Source organism: Pieris napi, chromosome 2 (genome assembly GCF_905475465.1).
Source record: "Pieris napi chromosome 2, ilPieNapi1.2, whole genome shotgun sequence".
Taxonomy (NCBI): domain Eukaryota; kingdom Metazoa; phylum Arthropoda; class Insecta; order Lepidoptera; family Pieridae; genus Pieris; species Pieris napi.
This window is the reverse complement of record NC_062235.1, coordinates 2,362,118-2,383,971: the sequence shown is the minus strand read 5'-3', so window position 1 is coordinate 2,383,971 and position 21,854 is coordinate 2,362,118. Positions and strand designations below refer to the sequence as shown.

General features: G+C 32.8%; 1 protein-coding gene across 1 annotated transcript in view; it reads right to left on the bottom strand.

Annotated features, from left to right (window-relative positions):
- The window catches only part of LOC125056929 (Down syndrome cell adhesion molecule-like protein Dscam2), a 169,924-nt gene that overhangs the window by 33,981 nt on the left and 114,089 nt on the right, over positions 1-21,854 (bottom strand). The window contains exons 7-12 of the mRNA XM_047660293.1: positions 21,389-21,524; positions 14,792-14,976; positions 12,544-12,816; positions 11,607-11,708; positions 4,368-4,512; positions 3,620-3,882 (exon numbers count right to left, since the gene is read on the bottom strand). Of these exons, the coding sequence (XP_047516249.1) occupies positions 3,620-3,882; positions 4,368-4,512; positions 11,607-11,708; positions 12,544-12,816; positions 14,792-14,976; positions 21,389-21,524 (1,104 nt within the window). The remainder of the gene's footprint in view (positions 1-3,619; positions 3,883-4,367; positions 4,513-11,606; positions 11,709-12,543; positions 12,817-14,791; positions 14,977-21,388; positions 21,525-21,854) is intronic.

The window sequence follows — 21,854 nt, the reverse complement described above, 5'->3', positions numbered from 1 at the left end:
ATAACTTAAAAATTCCCCTAATTGGATCGTGCGAGCTCGCCCATGTTACACGTTGCCAGCCAATTTACTTTCGTGTAACCGTTCTTGTTTAATAATATCGTTGTACTACTGTTATTTTAATTTACTTACAATTCTCTTATCTATTTGTTAATTTTTAAATTTCGGCGCTTTAACTGGTGTAAAAAACCACTGGCCTCAAATTCTGAATCTGTTTCTTTTTAAAAGGCCGGTAACGCACTCGCGAGCCCTCGCATTTAAAGTGTCCATGGGCGTCTTTCACTTATCCACCTGCCCGTTTGTTCTATACAAAAAACAGCCTTTTTACCTGACACACGCCATCCAATTTTTGGCTCTAAGACATGCCGGTTTCTCACGATGTTTATCGTACTAGCGCACATAGATAAAAGGTCTATTGGTGTACAGCCGGAGTTTTAACCTACGACATCAGGGATGTCGCACGATCAAGCCACGAGGCTAACGCTGTGGCGTGTTTAGAAGCAAATTATTTCGGGGAAACAGTACATCAGTTCATAGATATAAGGATATATTAACGAGAATTATAGATATGAGAGTAAGTATGAGAGTAGGTTTAAATTTAAATAATTTCATTTGAATTTTAACAATAACTGCAAATCTATATATTAAAAAAAAAATCCAGTTAAGGATTCGATTAAAAATATTATAGAGCATTATCCGAAAATTATTTATTTATACTTTATTACCTTATTCAAAAACACACACATAACAAAAATAAAAAAGCAGGTTACAAAAGTTATAAGGCAACGGGCGGCGTATTTTAGTTACAAGAATAATTTTGCCGGTTTCAAGTGTTAATAAATGTCAATGTATTATTTATATATTTTAAAATTTGAATTTTAATAATAAATAATGTATTATAAAAACGCTCACTAAACGGGTTTCATCTGAAATGTATTTCCTTTTAAACGGGGGAAAATGCAACAAAAATGGCAATAAAATCCGTATCCAAGGTAAAAATACACGGATACTAGGAAAACAAGAAAAAGGAAAATCTCTAACATCTTTAACCTAGTTTCTTAACCTGTTGCCGAGCCCCCTGACTTCCCCCGCCCAATTCGATACACTAAAGTGTCCTTCCGGGCACGATTAAACGGAAAATACGCAATTTGTACATTTTATCTATCGTACAAATAAGGATTGTAAATAGCTTTAAATCCAATTTTATGATACATTTATTACTACAAATCGTAGAAGATATCCCGCTACGCTCGGCTCAAAAACAAAAGACGATTACGATTAAAAAATTTAAATGGAAGTGGGCGGGTTTACCATCAGAGGACAGTCACATTGGTACACAGGTCACATCAAGAGCAAAAGGGGTAGACCATTCCTGAGGAAAAGGGGTAGACCATTCCTAAGAAAAAGAAATAAGAGCCGTGGTAGGTGGCACATGGTCACACAGGTCAGAAATTTATGGTGGCAATTGGAGGCCTTTGCCGACAGAAGGCAAACAGACAAGGTTTACGGGAATGTAAATATTCAACTATATTTAAGTTATTTTTTTTCAATACTAAACATGTATATTCTAGATTAAGAAATAGTATCTTGTCTGACACAACAGTCCACAGTCCGTTTCACAAGGCATTTTCTTTTGCGAACTAGCGAACTGTGGAATCGACTCCCGGTAGGGGTCTTCTCTGAGAGATACGACCTCCAACTGTTCAAAATTCGAGTGTACTCCTCCCTCAAAGGCACCGCACCCACTAAAAATGGGTGTCTATGGGCTGCGAAGTAGAAGAAGCGAATGTATACTAACTTTTTTAGTATAGTATACCTAGTAGTTTATTCTAAGAGTACATTGTCTTCACATATAATTATTTAACAAATGTAACAAAATATTGTAAACCTATTTTAAAAGAGTAAGTGTGGAGTTTCTTGCCCATTCTTCTCCACACGAAACTACCTTTTGGAAGGGGCAACTAGAATCTTTTTTGTATTTTTTTTGACGTTCAAAAGTGCCATTTTAGATGGTCTAATAGAAATAAATGATTTGACTTTGACTTTGAAGACTGCCCTTTTTGGGCCTCCCACAGGCTCGTTTGCCCCCCCCCTATTATAAAAAAAGAATAAAGGCTTTTTTCAAGGCTTAAAGGCGGCTCAGGCGGAACGTGACAATAAGTCATGTTTTACGGTATCACGTCCAAAACGTTTTTATACAATAACACGTGAACGATATTGTAATAAATCTTCATATTCGTATCATTTTCCGTTTGAAATCTTCTAATTAGGTACAGGTGCGCAATAAAGCTTTATTAAAGGAGCTTGTATCGGGGTCGCTTTATTTTCGTCATTACACGTGTCGAACATAAGTAGGTATTAAGTATTAATTATATTACAGTGGTTTCCCTTGTTACTGAAGTTTGCTAAGTCATACATAATTTAATCAATACATTTGTGTTTCAAGGCAACAGAACGGTATATTAGTTTTAAAGTTTATTAATTTTATTTATTAAATTACTCGTGAATACTAAATCATATTGCGGTGTGTATGTTTTAAAAAGCTTTTAAGCCCAAGTGGGTAGGAGTAGGTAATGCGTAAATGTTAATCGCAATATTCAGTGGTGCATTTACCACAGTGTGAGTAGGCTGCAGTCTAGGGCGGCAAATTTTTGGGGCGGCAAATTTGGGAACCGATTTTTTGTGCTACCTCAGAAATCAAATATATTTCTGCATGACGGGTTTCTATCGTTTTACATATAGAATTTTATTACAGAGATAATTACATATAGAAGTCTGCAACAAATTCTGACCTGCACCATCAGCTCACGCTTTGTTGGAGTGAAAAGAGCGTAATTTCAGAAAATGTATTTCTCTCTACCCTGTGTGTTGATACAACCCAAAAACAACAATACACGTCAGTCCTGCTACTGGTTGGAGGCTGGGAACTGGATGGTTCGTGTATAATTTTGTGCTAAATTTGTGTATTTTATGTGCATTTTGTACAAAATTATGCTGGATTGAAAAATATGCTAGCGCATGACAATTGTATAGTCAAGGGCGGCAAATACTTCACCACCGACCTTGAAAATTTGATAATCCATCTGTTGCTGCTGTTAATAATTACTTCCTACACTGGATAAGTTTGTAGGAAGTAATTATTAACAGCATTTTTATAGACACTAGCTGCCCCCGCGAACTTCGTTTCTCCTTAATACCTAGCCTACCAACATGGAACATTTGCTATGTCCACCAGAATCTATTCGGTTTTCCGGAATGAAAACTTTTAAGGTTTTTCTGTGATTTTTCTTTATATAAACCTAAGAATTCAAGTAATAAGTTCTTAACTAACAAATAAAAAATAGGGGTAGATCGAAGGGGGTAGATAAAAATTAAGGGTTGTATGTATTTTGTATGCTGTATCATAAAAAAAAACCAAAACATTTTGTCTAAAAAATAAAAATTATGGGGTGGACCACCCTTAACATTAAGGTCTTTGAAAGATATATAGTAGGCGATTCTCAAACTTACTGAATATGCATAAAAAATTTCATAAAAATCGTTCGAGCGGTTTCGGAGGAGTATGGGAACTAACATTGTGACAAAATAATGTTATATATTAGAATATTGTAAAACTACCAACCTCTTTCCCATGTGATCGCTTCAATTGGATATCCAGCAACAGGACATTTGATATTCAAATCACTGCCAGCGACAGCTGTCACTTTCGGCATCTCACGAATATAGGGCAAACCATAGACGTTAACTCGGGCGGCGTGACTTGCTTTTCCCGCCGTGTTGGCGGCAACACACGCGTACTCGCCGCCATCTTGTTCTGTCACACGGCTGACGTTGAGATGGCTAACTACGTCGTCTTGTAGCGTCACGTGTTGCCCTACGACGAACCTGTTTAATTAAAAAAATATTTAAAAAATTACTTCAGAATGTATAGATGTAAAATATACGGCAATCACACAAGCCACAGTATCTTTCTGAACCACATATTTAAAGATTTAAAAATCATAAAATATTTTAAAATATATTGTATGATGTTAAATTGTTTAATATTAAAATATCATAGATTAAAGAGCTTTAATAGTACTGTTTATAGTTACGTACTGAATTTCTTTAAATTCTACATAGAAATCTTGGAAAGACACGTAAATAGAAATTATTCTTACAAATCCAATTATAGTGTTTATTTTGTTGACTTTATATGACATAAATTTTTATATGACAGCTTATAAGCTACTAACTCACACAGACGAATTACAAGTAAGTTATTAATAATATAGTAAGTATAAATAAGTTATTAAAAAATAATGAAGATTATACTTAATAAAAATTAATAGACTTAAGTGTTAGAAATGCGGTCAAGTCTACCGTCTTACCGAGAGTTAGTGGGTATAGGAAACCCGTCCAGTGTCCAGGTGAATTGAGGTGGTGGGTGGCCCATCGCCACACACTTAAGGGACACGCTTGGACCAGGTTGTAGGGTCTGTTCGGAAAACCAGTAAACAAGTTCCGGTTTTGATTCTGTAAATAAATTTAAAGTAAGATCTCTTTATCTTTTAATATGTAAATTTGTAGCTAAGTTTATGATGCATTTGATTTATATATGGTTTTTACTTAAATGTTAGTTTATAAGAAACATATACACACACACAAACACCTATATGGACAGCATTTTTGTTTGTTTAAGTTTGTATATCTCTATTAAAAGCAAAGGTAAAAACAGCCAGTGAACTAGTCAATTATAATTGTGGAGTTGTATTTTTTGTTGTTGAAATTCCGGCTTAAACCACAGACTTTTATATTATATTAGCAAACATTAATGAGCCTTAATACAAAAGAACTTGCTTGTGTACAAAATAACACCGCCTCCTGGCTTATAACCGACGTTTCGAAGTCCGATAAACCAATAATTGTTTCTTACATAAAATAATAGAGCAAATACAAATTTCAAAACAGTATCATTTTTCACAGATAAACCATCTAATATTGTCTAAAAAGTAAAAAAAAAGTCAAGACGTCAAAAATCATTTGTAACACAATGTACACTTATGAACGTAAGAAAAAGGAATGTATATGAAATGCTTCTAACTTTACATTTAGTGCCAGTTCACAAATCAAGGGCGTAGAACGGAAGAGAAGAACTGGCAATAAACTTTCCGCCACTCTTTTTAAAACACAACAAACATGTAAAACAAAAAACTTGACGAGCTGCAACCATTACACCTTGTTCCACATGACATCTTAAGTAATAAATAATAATAAAATAAATTAAAAACAAAGATTTGTCCTCTATCAGCAGGAGGCATGGATAAAATACTCTACTGATAATAAAAATAATAATTTCAGGCAAATTATAATTTGCTCTACATAGAGCTGGTCAAATCCGCCTGAAACAGGACAAGGCACGACCCCGTAAGACTCTGATAATATTGTTTTTCATAAATTTAAATATAATGCGGATTTCCTAACTTTGTTGTTCCGCTTTTATTATGGATACTTCTCCGTTAATGGACGGAGGAAATATTACTTTATGAAACAGGAAAATTATACTCTGATGGCGTGTCATGAAAAATAAGGGCATTAATTATTGCCATATCCAATATGTTACTTTGTAATGTAAGGTAAGTTTAATATGTTTAACCTAAATAAAATTGATTTTATTTATTTATTAACACTTCGTTGCATGTATGCATGTATTCTGTAGAATAATAATACAATTGACATACTTAAATGAAAGGAAGGGCAACTGGCCTTATCGCTTTCAAGTGATCTCTTTCAGGCAACCACTTCTCTTCCAGATTTTACGTGATATTCCAGGTAAAATAATAAACAAATTATTGCCGATGTATTAAAATACTAAATGTAATATAAAATTACTTGTCTTTGACTATCATATAATATATTGCATTACAAATTAAGATTGTTATTTATATAGTAAATGATGTTTGATTTAAGTTACTTTTTACGATGAATTGAATTAAGTTGTAAAAAAATTCCCCGCTACGGCTAACCAATGATTTTCAACAAAACATGAAAACATATATATAACCTAATCATAACGTTCCTTTAATCTCGTTTAGTGTACCCCTTTCAATTACTTAGAAATGTACAAAAGTAGAAAGTAAGTGAATGTGAAATTTGAATGGACCACAAGCTCAACAATATTATATTGTAAACTAAATTGAATCGAAATTATTGTGTATAGAAATGTACACGTAGCATTGCTAAACAGTGCGGTATTGTTTCATTTTGTGGAGTAATATTTGTACATTTCAAGCAACATAAATTAATCACAAGAGAGAACTAGTTGGCTGGGAAGTGAACAGATTTCCTATTAGTTAAATTTACTTATTATGACGTTAGTAGAGTTAAAGGGGAAATTTTGGAGCTATTTATTAGCTATAGCAGGCACAAGGCATGGGTTTTGAATAATTTATTTACGGTATTTCTTCAACAACACTGTTATATTTCAAATATAATTATAGTTATTTTAAGAAATATATCATATTTTTTGTTAACGAGAATAGACATCTATCGAAGTAGACATGGGGAGAAATTGGCTGTGCCAAAAATCAATCTGGAACTGTTTAGGATAAACACCTTTTGTAGGGCAAGCAAGGTTTACAATAATTTACCAAAATAATTAAAAGATCTTCCTACTAGATTTAAAAAAATCGACTTGGTGTATTACTTTTGGGAACAATGTTTTATTCAATAAATGATTATTTGCGTGAGACACTGTAGTTGATATAAATTTAATAACGTATGATATGATGTACGATACAAGTAATATAAGAATTGACCAATTCACATGACTAATAATGTAAAATTCCTTTAAAGACAAATTTGCGCGCCATTCTACCAGAATATGCGAACTTACGATTGTACCACCTTACACATTTTTGTACCATATTCTTGCAATAAATAAATTATTATTATTAAAAAATATCACATAGGTTCATCAATTTATATAATTTCTCTTTGCAAATACAAAAGACAAATCTCAAATACAAAATATATAAAAAACAAAAGACAAATAGCGTTTGAGTGGTACAAAGAATTTCAAACCACGCACGTAACACGTGACACTTTCCCTTAAACCAATCGTTTTAAAAATTATTAAACGCTGAAATTCTAGTAATCTTTTACAAACACTGCCCGAAGCCGGCTATTTTGTGCCTAATTTCGATATAATTCTTTCATGCTGCAATTCTTTCTGTATTCCCATTTTTTACAGAAAAGGGGGCATAAAATAAAAACAAAAAATTTGGACTTAAAATAAAATTTAGGGGTGGACCCTTAAAATTAAGATAAAATTTTTATTTTAGCATAAGCATATCAATTGCCTACAGTGCCTCTAATGCTAATTTAAGGCTACAGTTAATTAAAGCCTTACATTAGCAAAACCAATAAGGTCCCTGGTGAACGAGACAGGAATAAATGTTCTACTATGTTTACTATTTGCTTAATTTATGTATCCGATACCCGCGACATTGCCTGTTTAGTTGTACTTTGATTAATGGAACCACTCAGTCAGTATTTCTATTCAGCTTTTTTATTTATATATATATATATCTTCTATAATATAAAAATGAATCGCAAAATGTGTTCGTAAGCGCATAACTCAACAACGCCTGGACCAATTTGGCCAATTCTTTTTTTATAATATTCCTTGAAGTACGATGATGGTTCTTACGGAGAGAAAAATAAAAAAAAAATTGAGTGAAAAAGTCTAAAAACAACACTTTTCTATATTCCCATACAAAATATTCGTAATAATACTGAAAAGTCAATTTGAGCTTTAGTACCATATCATAAAGTTCAAGTGTTAGTGGAGTGGTTCCGGGAAGGTAAATTTTTATTTTTTGACATAATGTATTTGTTGTCTTTTCAACTTTCTTTTTTTTCTTCTTACTAGCTAGACCGGTGTCCCGAATAGCAGAATAAGTATTAAAAAAAATTAAGAATCGACTGTTAGGCGGTACCATGTTCGCCAGGCTATTTTAGGATATTTTTCGTGTTCGGAGAAACGGCTTGACCGATTCTTATGAATTTTTTTATGCATATTCAGTAAGTCTGGGAATCGGCTACTATCTATCTTTCAAACCCCTAAGTGATAAGGAGTGTCTACCCCAAAAAATCTAATGTTTATTTTTTTATGCATGGAAAAATACATACAACCCTTAATTTAACTTCTCTACGATTAACTTTTTATTTGTTAATTTAAAACTTATCACAGAACAACCTAAAAAGTTTTCATTCCAGAAAACCGAACAGCCTCTGGGGTAGCATAGCAAAATGTTCCATGTTGATATGTACTAAAAAGGTAGGCTAAATAAAATCACATTAAGGAGAAACGAAGTTCGCGGGGGCAGCTAGTATAAATATATAAACTGATGAACAATACCCTTGATTTAAATAATCAGTAATAACACTGCTTAAACAAGAGCACTGTCCTTTCGTTGAAGCGTAAATAAACTTAAACGGAATGAGGCTTTTGGAAAGGGTTTTTATAAAGGCAAGTTTACAGGCAACAAGAACAGGAAGTCTTAGAACGGACCAAATCAATTTTATAGTGACATTTTGTATAGCAAACAAAAGGCCGGAATAGCACTTGTGAGCCTTCTGGCATTGTGACTGTCCATCGGCGGGGCGGTATCACTTAAGATCAGATGAACCTTCTGCCCATTTGCGTCATAAAAAAAAACAATTCAAATAATAAACATTTATTAGGACAGAATTTTATTTTTATAGAAGATGTGTATGCCCTTAAATGCCTTGTGTTAAAGCCGACGAACAAACGTTATATGCATAAGATTGTTATATGTGTATAAATAAAAACACTTAACTCAAATCGGTCGTAGAATCAGTCTCTTTTCATATTAAAACTAAAACACTAACGTATGCATAGTGGGTTCGTTATTGTAAGCAGAAATAATTCATAGCGAGTTTATAGAAACTTATAAGTATTATCAATTTATTTAATAACTAAACGACGCTTTCCCGACTACTTTACACTACGCGGTTCGCACATTACAATATAATCTCATATATCATCTCAATCAATCACCAAACAATTTCATATTTTTGTGTCTCACTTCTACACAACGAACATGTTTTTACCACTTAAGAACTTGAAAAGCTTTTTAAATGCATAATAGTAAACCTTAGGTATGAAAATCTCGTTAATTTGAGAAATAATGATTAAAGGGTTAGCACCGTAAGCATATAATGGAACATGTTTCTTACACACGGAAACAATAAAGTATGATGATGAAACAGCCATACTTTTTAATCCTATATGTGAAGGTGGAAACAAAGAACAAATTCGACAAATAAGCCTGATACTTATCAGCGATTAGCACATCCATGATTCAAACACACGACCTTTGTAATCTTCGTAATCATTGATAAAAAACTAGTATTTTAAACAGATTGATAAAAAAGGTACAAGAAAAATCGACCTATTCACAAAGTTTAATATACTGCAGTGCACTTAAGTTCGATAAACATGCCTAATTAAAATGGAATATTACACAAGTCATTAAAGGAATACGCTTTCTATATTCCAATAGGTAACATGTATGCATTGCGACGGCCCTTCAGCTCTCAAGTGTAGCGACACCAAATAGCGGGGAGCAAATTAATAGTATCAAAAAGTGGCGTATATCCTCACATTTATTAGGTAAAAACAACCTTAATACAGGGAGATAGGATCTTAATTGGAAGTTTTGCGGTTTAGTACATAATGTTGTGCGCTAATAGGTAACAGGGAGGCGCGCTTCGTAGCAACTCTTTGTTTGAGCTGAAGAGTTGACTCTAATAGCTTGCAGCGGATCGGAGCTTAAAAATGGACTTTTAAATATTTTATGATGAAGGAAACGAGACCGGATGAAAGTTGAATCGACTTTCGTTCGATACTCGTTATACTAATTACTTTTTGGGTGTTTGTTCGTTTAAGGTTTTAATAAAGGTTTGAAAATAATGATTTACGTTCATAAGAGAAAAACATATATACGTACATACACATACATACGTCTCACATAAATCTTAAAGTTGTATTTAAAATTTGCAGAAAAATATATTTTTTTAAAGTATAATTTATAAAGTACTAGTGGACCCGACAGACGTTGTCCTGCATGATATTTCAAGCAATTAGTAAAGCAAAGTATGAAAGTACCGACTGCAGCGCCATCTGGCGGACTGATTTGTGAATCTAAACCATTCCCAGATCCCCTTGAACACACACAAAAAATGTCATCAAAATCGGTCCAGTCGTTTGAGAGAAGTTCAGTGACATACACACTCACAGAAGAATTATATATATAAAGATAATTCACTTCCAGGTGAACAGCATGGTTTTATTCCTCACTAACTACGTACTACATAGTATGGATGGTGGTGCACAGGTTGATGACCTTCTAAGTGTAATCATTGTAAAAACCCTGCAATAGAATTAAAAAGTTCACAAGAAATTCCGAACATGTTTTAATATATCAATGACACGTCAGAGCTTTCCATCATAATTCAATTGTTTTACACACATATACCAAAGTATTTCTATTGGCGTACTCCATAAATCCCTTTTGTTTTACGAAACGAAAGAGCTTTGATAATATCTGATGTTAAAAGAATATTTTTTGTACGGCATATATCATAGTAATATCTGCTATGGATTATATAAAATGTTTTAGGATAAAGGATTTTTCTTTTAGTTCTGTATATATTTCCGGCGAAACGATAAGTATGGCGGTCTAAGCAGAGATTAAGGGTCTGTTTCACAATGTACGGATAAGTTCTGAATAAGCTATTTATTACTTATTGGTAGGATAAACACTATTGTTGCGTTTCACGACTGTCAGATAGCGCTATTCGTCACATAAGGTCCATCAAAAGTTATGAGACCGATGAAGTGTCAAATAGCACAATTTATCTTCCAAATAATTTATGTGTTGCATAGCTATTTGGTACTTTATCCATACTTTGTGAAACAGACCCTAAGCATAAAATCTTCTAAACATGTAAAATTATTCCTTCGTGAGAAATCCTCATTTAGCCAGATATTCGGTTGTATAAAGCAACATTTAGATTATTTAATGTCGAAGCTTCTAGACTAAAATAGAAATCTTTGTATTGGTTTCAATAAATTAATTGCTGAATCAGTATTAAAGTAACATAATACTGGGTAAAGACTCGATCGGATATCGTATATCGTCAATAGAGACAATTTATTTAACAAAATCAATGTTTTTTTCGAGAAACCTTTAAAATAACAACCCGGACCTTGGTTCTAAACCACTTTTAAAAAAAGGTTTTCAGTATTACCGGCAGCTGTGATTTGTTAGATTCAGATAATAAAGATTGCAGTATTTGCCCACAATTTACCAGAAGCTTAAAGTCATATCGGAGTCATATATGGCAATGTCAAATGTTGTTACTTAAGGTACTGTCTAAATTTATTCACGTACTTTTTTCCTTTTAGGTATTTCAAGTCGATATACTTTTAATTACTTTAATTCAAAGCTATATTTCTACGAGAGGTTGTTGACCTATTTGCTCCTGAAGCGACAAACATTTACTTTCTGCTAAGTTCTAAAACTACAGTTCTACAATACCTCTATTTCCCGTGAAGTTCCAGTCGGCGTCGTGTGTGTGTGTGCTGCGGGCGTATGGCGCTCGACGGGACCGATTTCCGACACCGCGATTGTTCTCCGACACTGCAAATATGCCTTATGTTCCACAAAAATCCTTTTATCTCCACTAAACTGATGAAATATCCCCTACATATGTACATGACATTTAAAATTCTAGTTTCATATATATGTACTTGAATTGTACCGTTGTCACGCCTACTTCGTTGAAAGAAAATATATAGTCTTAGATGAGAAACCACATGCTTCAAATAACTCATTTAACAAGATTGTTGGTCTATGCTGGGAACTCTATATATTTTTCGTCAAATAGTATATTTTATTTATTTGACACTGTTGCAAAAATCTGTACAATTACAATCAGATAATAAGGAATACAACGGGTGCCTTATCACTTTTGAGCGATTTCCAGAAAACCACTTTTAGGAAAAATTTAATTCTATAGTGCAAGAAAAACAATTTACATAAGATAACTTAAACATAAAGTAAAACGTAATAACAATGTAAAGGGAACACGACTAATGATAATTTCTAAATTATTTTAGGGTTACGATGTGGACAGGCAATGCTTGTACAGTAGAGATTTAAAGGAAGATAGAGAACGTTTGGTTAGAGACAGGACATTTTAAGGGTCTGTTTCACAATGTATGGATAAAGTTCCAAATAGCTATGTAACATATTAATTATTTGGAAGATAAGTTGTGCTATTTGACATTCATCGGAATCATAGATTATGATGAACTTTATGTGACGAATAAGCGCTATCTGACAGTCGTGAAACGCAACAATAGTGTTTATCCTACCAATAAGTAATAAATAGCTAATTTGGAACTTATGTAGAAGTTATCCATACATTGTGAAACAGACCCTAATACTAGGAAATATATTATATGAATATTACCATCTATTAAAACCTCCGCAATGCCGTATGCTTGATCTCTGGTATTACTCGCGAAACATTGGTAGATTCCTTGGTCGTTTATTTGTGTGTTTTTGATATGTAATCTTAGTCTGTCTTCCGATACCCAGATTCTGTCTGTGTCCTTCACGGTTTTGCCATCGTGTATCCAATAAACGACTTCAATGGGATGTCCAGAGATTTTACAATCCATGCTTATGTCAGCGTTTAATTTCGGTCTTATTGTATCGGGTCGTATTCGGACGGATAAAGGTTCTAAAAAGGAGAGAAAATAAGTTTAATTTGACAGGTCAAGTAACATTTAAATATTATAAATTTGACGAATATTTAAATGATCCTAATCCTTGGGATTGATTTTCTCCAGTTGAAACATTTTGTATGACTCAAAAAAAGCGATTAAAAAGAGTGGCGGAGTTTCTTGCCAGTTCTTCTCGCCCGCTCTACGCCCTTGACTACTAAATTTAACTTCTTTTCTGACGTTCATAAGTATTTACCTATATGAATAAAGTTATTTTGACTTTGACTTTGGCTAACTCGGCATGAGAGACAATCACTTAAAATAAACTGTTGCTTCAATTTTTTTTTAATTTATTGAGAAAGATTTACAGCTTATAACTAACTGACTCACTAAATATAAAGTTATTTTTATTAAACAAATCTTTACACATCATTAAGTCCTTAATAATTAAATCAATTGGTAACAATAAAATCATTTTAATCCAACTATCTATATCTATCAAAGAAAGCAATAACTAACTAGTATTTGAGGAACACTTAGGGTAGCATTACTTATACACTTATAAAAACTTATTTATTCCACTGAGAAACTCAGATGTCAGAGCTCTTCTTGACACCACACACGAACATGTCAATCAACAGTTAAATTGTCAAACTTACCCGCCGCCCTAACCATAAAGCTGTTCCCTCTGTAATTGGTGTTGACTTTAGGTGTATACAATAGGTGCATATTTTTTGAGTTGAATACAAAGATGTGAGAAATAAGTAAAATTACGACTACATTGCAGACAGTAACGTCTCTGATAACATATTGAAAGAATTAAAAGTAGAGTCGTTATAGGAAAGATTTCTGCTAAATTACAAAGAAATAAACAAAGTTTTATAATAGTCTTAGATGTTGCGACTTTTACACATTGTTCGTACATTAAAATTTAATTGGCAAATGTTTATCAATTACATTTTAGAGATTTCCAGGTTAAACAAAGATGTTGACACCAAATGGCACTTTTCATGAGTTGTTGAAAATAGGACACTGCGGTTACTCCACACAAAAAGTCCTTTTGTTTGACCCATCTGTAGTTCTTAGAAGCATTACTTGACCTATATACTACGCCGGCAGGTTAATAAATAATTTTTTAAATGAAATATTATAGTCATAAAATCTCTGGGACTGTTTATATAAATTTTATTGATATGTTCTGCCTACTAATTCAGTTAAAAAAAGGGTGCGTGTACTTATGTACGCTCGTAAGAAGTTATACTTCTTTGGAATTATTAAAAATAGTTTTTGATTGCATGCAAATAATTAATAACAATTAAATAATCAAAGACTGGAAAAGGAGTCATTATAGTCAATAAAGTTCAGTTTACATTTGAAAAATTAAATAAATAAATATTTATTATTATTCTCTTACATTAAGTGTAACATAAATTATATTATTATTCGAATGTTGTCTTTAAATTATGTCCAATGCCATAGCATCTTCCGTGGACAACTTCATTCTGTTAATTTTGAGTCACGGTGCGCGCGCATCGTAAAATTTCACTCTCATCAATTTTTCATAACGCGCCTAAAGAAGTATAACTTCAAAAAACTTAATATTTCACTTTGGAATGCACAGTAGATTATCTATTTATCGTTGCTGTAGAATGATAACCTCTTATGTCCAGAGAACCAAACATTACAGGAAACGAAAAAAATGTTTCATTCCGTCAATGTTCGTTAAAATAAATAATAATAAAAATGGTAGATGGTAAAAAGGACTTATTTATTAATAACATAAATAAGTCCTTACTTCATGATTATACCAGTTAAATTTCATAAGTCTAATAATAAAAAATAAATGGTTTTTTGACATACGATGTTATCATTCTACAGTGACAGTACTATGAAGATAAATTATCAGATCAATACTCCGTCGTGGGTCATATTTAAATGGACAATTCTTATTGTAGTTTAAAACGTCGTACGTATAAATGCTATAGAGTATACCTGTAACAAGTAGTGTGAAATGCACAGACTCTGTTCCAGCAGTATTGTTCAGCCAACAGACGAATCTGCCTCCATCTTCTCTTTGCACGGACTTGATATGCAGCAGGCCACCTAGTGCCCTCGTTCGGGGCCATAGCCCCGACTTTTCTATTGGTATTAATTGTTCATGGTGCTCTCGGAACCATCTAAAAAAAGAATACGTTTGTTTTAATAATAATAATAATAATAATAATAATTAATTTGCAAGAATATGGTATAAAAATCTTATGGTTGTACAATCTTAACTCCGCATATTCTGCCACATATAATGGCGTGCAAATTTATCTTACATAATTAAAAATTAGAATTTTACTATATTACAATCAAACCTTATGTGATTACGAATATATTTTTGTATGGGAATATAGGAAAGTTGTTTTTAGACTTTTTCACTAATTTTTTTAAATTTTTCTCTCCGTAAGAACCATCCTCGTACTTCAAGGAATATTATTAAAAAAAATCAGACATATCGGTCAAGCCATTTTCATGTTATGTCGTGACAACGGAAAACGGGTTTCATTTTTATATATATAGATAAATAGGCATGCAAATGTCATAAATTTTATCTATGTCATATAATACAAACATTAACATAATGTCATAATAATAAGTCAAGCTATTTATAATCAATTGTTGTCAAACTTATAGGCCAAATATTCGCCTACGCTATAAAAGCACCTTGATTTTAAAAACCTAATCACCTTCCCCTTGAAAACATTAAGATGAATAAGTATGCTTTAACACATAAGAATCACAACTTTGCTTAGCGTAACTTTAGTTAATTACTTAAAAATGTTTCTAATTAATTGTAAAGTGTAAAAGTCACTGTCGTTCGTATGGCTTTTGTCATAGTTTATCCTTCGTCTGATCCATTTATTAATTAAATATATACAAACCATCAAAGAACCGCGTTTCGACATACAATAACACTATGTTACTCAGGCCTCAGAGTATAATAATATATATTTGATAAGTTACAGACTACTTGAACAACGGTCATGAATAACGTAGATAAATTACGGTACGACCGATATCGTAAACACTTTATACAGCTGAAGTGAATTTGAAATTATGTAAAATCAAGCTTTCAATTCGGCCTCGCTCCTTGTCAAACTGTGAGCGAAATAAAAACTCTGCTTTCATTGCAATAAAATTTAAATCAAAGTCTAAATGATCCTAGAACTTTCGTAAAATTCCTAACTCTCCAATGGTTTTGAACTCAATACAAAATATACCTACAATATTACCAACAACTTTAGTTTGCGTGTGGATCAAAATTTTTGGGGTACATTTGTGCACAGAAGGATTCTTTTAGGTCCATTGATCTTGTCGCTTTTTGAGATAAAATAAAGTGTGTCTTCAAAAACCATTTTCCTTTACATAATAAACCAGTAAAAGTTAGCAAAGAGACAAGATAAAGTTCTATTTTTTATTTCATATGTGCTTGTGATTTTGCCATGGTATAACGCAGGTGAACAGTGTTGGCCTAGGGGCTTTATCCCTAAGGTCGTAGCTTCGATCCCCGGCTGTGAACCAATAGACTTTCTATGTGCGCATTTAACATTCGCTCCAACGGCGAACATCGTGAGAGAAAGTCGATGGCGTTTTTCAGGAGGCTGATCACCTACTTGCTTATTAGATTGAAAAATGATCATGAATCGATCACAGAAGTCTAAGGCCTTATAATGTTCTAGCGCAAGTGATATTTTTTTTATAAAAGGCATTAGCTATTAGAGCATAAAAAAGTGCCAGACATAGTTCAGATTATCAGTTGTATGAATATAAGCCATTCAAAGGACACCATTACAATGTCTTTATTGTTAAAGCAAGCTTTCTATTTTCAACTTTTGTGCATTGCTAGAATCTTGAAGCAAACGTCGTCTAATCCTTCAGCAATTTCTCAGAACCAAATGGCTGAGTTGAAATCTTCAATGTTCCGCAAGGTTTCCTTTTGGAAATAGTTTTGAAAGAAACGCTGAGACATTTGCATTCTAAAGGATTTTATCAGCAGCATGGCGCTTTAAATCGCTTAATTTTCTTCCCTAGAAATTGTCTACTTTTACTTATAAATGTCAAAGCTTCTATGAATGAATAGCTGTTAGATTATCAAGCACTATTGTGATGAATAATTGTAAATTTGGTTTTTATCATGAGTACAGGAGTATGTGGGAAGTCCCACAGTCACGAGAGATTCAGATAACCATAAAATCAACCGTACTCAGTGGCTCCTAGGCTCGCTTGCGCTTATTTAACCATCATTCCACTAACGTATTCAGATACTTTTTTTCTATAAAACAGGGGGACAGGAATCTGATGTTAAGGTGATACGGGCCGCCGCGACAGTCTTAGTGCCAGAGGCCTCCCGGGTCGATTTCCGGAGTTTTAAACTGTGATATTATTAGATAATTATAAGTAGACAAATAATTTAGTCTCTTATTATAAGACGTTACTACTATGTATTGTTGTTAATTTATTGATGTTTGTACCATAACATAATATGAATGAATTTCGACGCCGTGGACGGAGAAAATGTATCCAGTCATGATTAATGAGCCGGGCGTTTATGGCAACTCATAACTAATTTTGTTGTAAGTATAAAATTAACTATTTAACTTAATTATTAAAAAAACCTCTCGTCAACATAAAATAATTATAGGATATCGATTAAAAGATTCAGTAGAAAATCGAGGGTGTTAGCTAGTAAACATACACGAGAAGAACTTAAGTGAAAAGTTTGAAATGCAATGTTAGTTGAGCTTAGTAAATTGAAACAGTTTCTTGACAGTTGCGGATAAAAGTTTCAATTAAATTAATATTAAAACCGAGTTGTTTAGAAATTGTTTATATAATACTTCGACGCACCACAATAGCTAATTGTTTTCTATTATAGTCAACGTGGGTTTCGTTTTAATTTTTTTTATTTAATAGGAGCCTCTCCTGATGTAACTGCCGGAAGAATCGCAAGTGCGTTGCCGGCCTTTCAAGAATCGGTACGCTCTTTTCTTGAAGGACACTAAGTCGAATTGGTTCAGAAACACTTCAGTGGGCAGCTGGTTCCACAATGGTGGTGCGGAAAAAACTGCCTTAACAAACGCTTAGTTGTGGAACGACGGACGTGGAGGTGATACGGATGTATTTTGTGTTCTGCCTTGACGTCCGGTAAGCGGTGGCTAAAGTCGAGAACTTCTATATATTGCGGCCGGAATAACGTCGTTAGCGCGTTTCAGAGTAGGACGTCATCGCAGCGATTTATAATCCTTATAGATGCTCCAAGCACACGGCGTATAGTTCAGATACAGCAAAATAATAGCTGAAGGTTAATAGCTAATAGCTTAAAAAAATTAAAGCAACGTATGTGTATTCAATTACGAAGTTACCAAATTTAATTTATTACTTACGCCACTCGAAACGAGCTTTTCGTTCCCGTTCAACAAGGGACTGTCGTATCAAGTTTACAAATAATTATTTGATATTATTAAGTTTCTTAAAGATATTGACATTTTAATGGTATAATGTAATTCGCGTTTATATACGTTAAAAAGGGAGAATCTTTCAATTATAGGTATATAACTATAAAAAATACAATAAAAGTAATTAAACAATGGCATTATACATTTCGTATCCAATTAAAAATCCTGGATTTGCTAATTCAGTTCCTATAAGTAAACTTATGGATGTTCCTACTGTTCTTGATGAAATGCCAAAAATAAAGTTCCTTTTTGATTAGTTGAATAAAATCATTTTCGCTTTTAAAATAAATTTGAATTAAATTAAATTAAATTTGATTAAATTAATAATAAATAAACTGTAATTTTGAATAAAGTGCTAACCGCAGCCAATGGACACTAGCAATGGGCGGCTTGCGAGTGTGTTACTGTCCTTTCAGGTAACAGTGTTTCGTAAAGCCTAACTCGTATCGATTGGGAAGTAAGTATTATTTAAATAAAAACAAGTTTTGCTAAACGTTGAAATTTCATGTCATATGTTCTGGTGTTTACTTCGTAAGGATAAATATAATTTACCCTCCTAATTGGGCGTTTTATTTGAATTCCTTTTCACCTCGTGCAGATTTAACCACAATTTTATAATCCCCTCCCGTGATTCGATTGGCAAGCAGCGAATTAATTTCGGCTGGGTAAAACACCCTCGTAATTAATTTACCTGGCTGCCTTTTTTCAAATATTGTAACGTAAAACGGAAAATAATTTGTATAATGTAAAATTTTACTATGAAAAATTAACTATCCAGTCAAACCGTAAAATGTTTGCTGAAACAAAACGTTGCGTTTTAAAACTATAATTTATTATTTGCGTAGACACCAAAGTGGAATTGTTTTATTAATTTAGAATAAAATATGATCATGAAGCGTAACTTAGTTAATTGACCCACTTTGTTCTCATCACTCTCTTTTCATCACTATCTATTTGACAGAAAGAGACAAAGGGATAGATTTACAGGCAATTCATACATGGCAGGTCATAAAATATATTGGTATTATAGAGATTTCTAATTATATAATATGACCGGTTAACATTTGACTTCAAATAGATATGTTGAACTGATAAGACAAAATTACCTTAATATAATTGTGTTTGAAATCCCACATACAGTAGCATGGGACAGGTTCTTCTTAATAATTGATAAATTAAAGTAAGTAGGCGGCGTTTTTGTGCCGTACCTATCCGAAACGAAGATTTTAATTTACAGACCCATCAACTTATCTGTGAAATGGAGAAAATGGGAACTACGGCCGCCATGTTCAATTTCGGCAGCTACAGGTTAGTGTTGTCTACTTTCTTTTTGTAAATTACCCGATATTTTTTGACGTGATAACGTCTTTAAAATCGTTTTAGTCGGGTGACATGTTCAGAAACTTGTGTCACACCAAAACCTCACGAGCGCGATCGCAGGTATAACGAGAGAGAGACGGACCGATCTCCCGTCTCATCTCGAGCGCTGCCAGTCATTCCGTGAATGTATGAAGAAAAATGTATATCATAGTCGAATAAGTAAACTTGTCATTTTACACCCGAAATTTATCATCAAAAGTGTGAATAAAACGATAGATGTAATTTAAAATTTGAAAAAATTGTTATCTTCATTAATTCCTTACTTCCCAAAAACTTATATCACCAATAAGACGTTATCACGTAAACATCTCGATCGTAAACCTACTTTACAAACAACCAATATTTTTTCATTGATTACTTTTTAACGTAATTGTAACTTAAAAAATATAAAGCTGAGTGATTCAACTACCTATGGTTCTCGTCAAGTAAAAATATACTTATATTAATTACACTTAAATTAAATAAAATACACTTATATTACCATTTTATTATTATAAAACAATGTTAGGTATTGTTTAAAATAATAAAATTATGTTTATATGTTTATCTAGTTTCTTATCTGACATACCCAATAATGGGTAACTTTTATTAATTTGCAACACTAAAGCGACGGTGGCGCTACCACTCAGTTCACAGATAAGTTGGTGGGACTATACTAGTGGCTTCAGCATAAGACTCTCATGCATTCGTGAATTCAAACTCTTGTCGGTACGGTGAAGGAAAACATCGTAAGGAAACCGGCATTCTTTAGACCCAAAAAAGACGAAGCAAACGTCTTAACTGTAATGTAATGTAAACCCATTAAAGTAGAAATCAAAGTAATGGATTTCGAAAGACGCAATGGTATCGTATCACAACAAACAATTCTTGCGATCGCAAACATCTAATACAGACTGTATCGACAACATTTGTATAAACTTTTGGTCCATGTACGTAAACAGAACATTGTTTTCGTGAGTGTGCATTTGTTCACGTCGGTTGCATTTGTTTGCTCAGCAAAGATGTAGAACCCGTTTAACTTGTCAGATGCATTACGAAATATTTTTGGGATAAAGGATTTTTTTATGTTTTTGTTTTCATAAACAGTATTAGTGAGATTAACTTAGATTGTATTAGAAGCAAATAGTAAAGTTTTATTAATGCGTGAATAGTTAAGTAGAATAGTTTCAAGACAAATAAAATAAAAAAAACGTGTGTGTACTTATGTACACGCGTTAGAAGCTTTGGTGTAACAAGATAAAAATCTTTGTCAAATTTTTATCTTTCGCTTATTCTACGTTTGTAGAAAAAACGACACTAACAATATAAAAAAGGTATTTAATAGTAGTATTATTATAACGCATTATCTAGTTAAATAAAGTTTATTTAAATCATCAATCACAAAAAAATTATTTCTACATAATTAAAGAAATAGACATTTTTATTTTAAAATGTTATGTTAACATTTTACGTTATGTTACGTTTATGCTAACTTCAGGGTGTCTACTCATTTATGTATGCATGTGTTTATGTACTAACTCCGGACTACTGTAATAAAATAAAATATCGAAATATTGGGGTATCTATGCATAAGTAATTAATAAGTGGTATATAATTTATTATAAATGAAATGAGTGTTAGAAAAAGATTTGGATACAGTTTCTGATGAGTTTTTACGCTAAGAAAATTTTAAAACATTATACGCTAATGCGATATACCTAATCCTTACCTAAAAGTAGGAACTGGCCACGCATGCGCAGCGCAGGGTATCCGCACATCATGCCCCACTTGGACTCTGCGCGAGCGCATTTCAACTGCTGCTCGCGGGCGTACTTGCCCCTTTGGTTCTGTTACTATAACGTGACCTGAAAAGAAATTCTAATTAATAAAGCAATTTCCTGTGATTTATCCGATTGAGTAGCAAGTACTTATCATATTCTGAACTATGATGACTTTACGTACATACTTTATGACAGATTTTATATAAATGCGTCTTTAACTAAAGAATCTATTTAAAATAATATCTGTAATAAGACTATGTAATTATAAAATACACTTTTGACTTTATCTACAATTACAGTAAGTTGTATTTATCTCCTGTTTTGTGTTATTGTGATGTAATTAAAGTATTAATAAATTAATTATGAGGATATTGATATTTTCCACCGCAACAAAGAGGATGTAAGGAAATATTT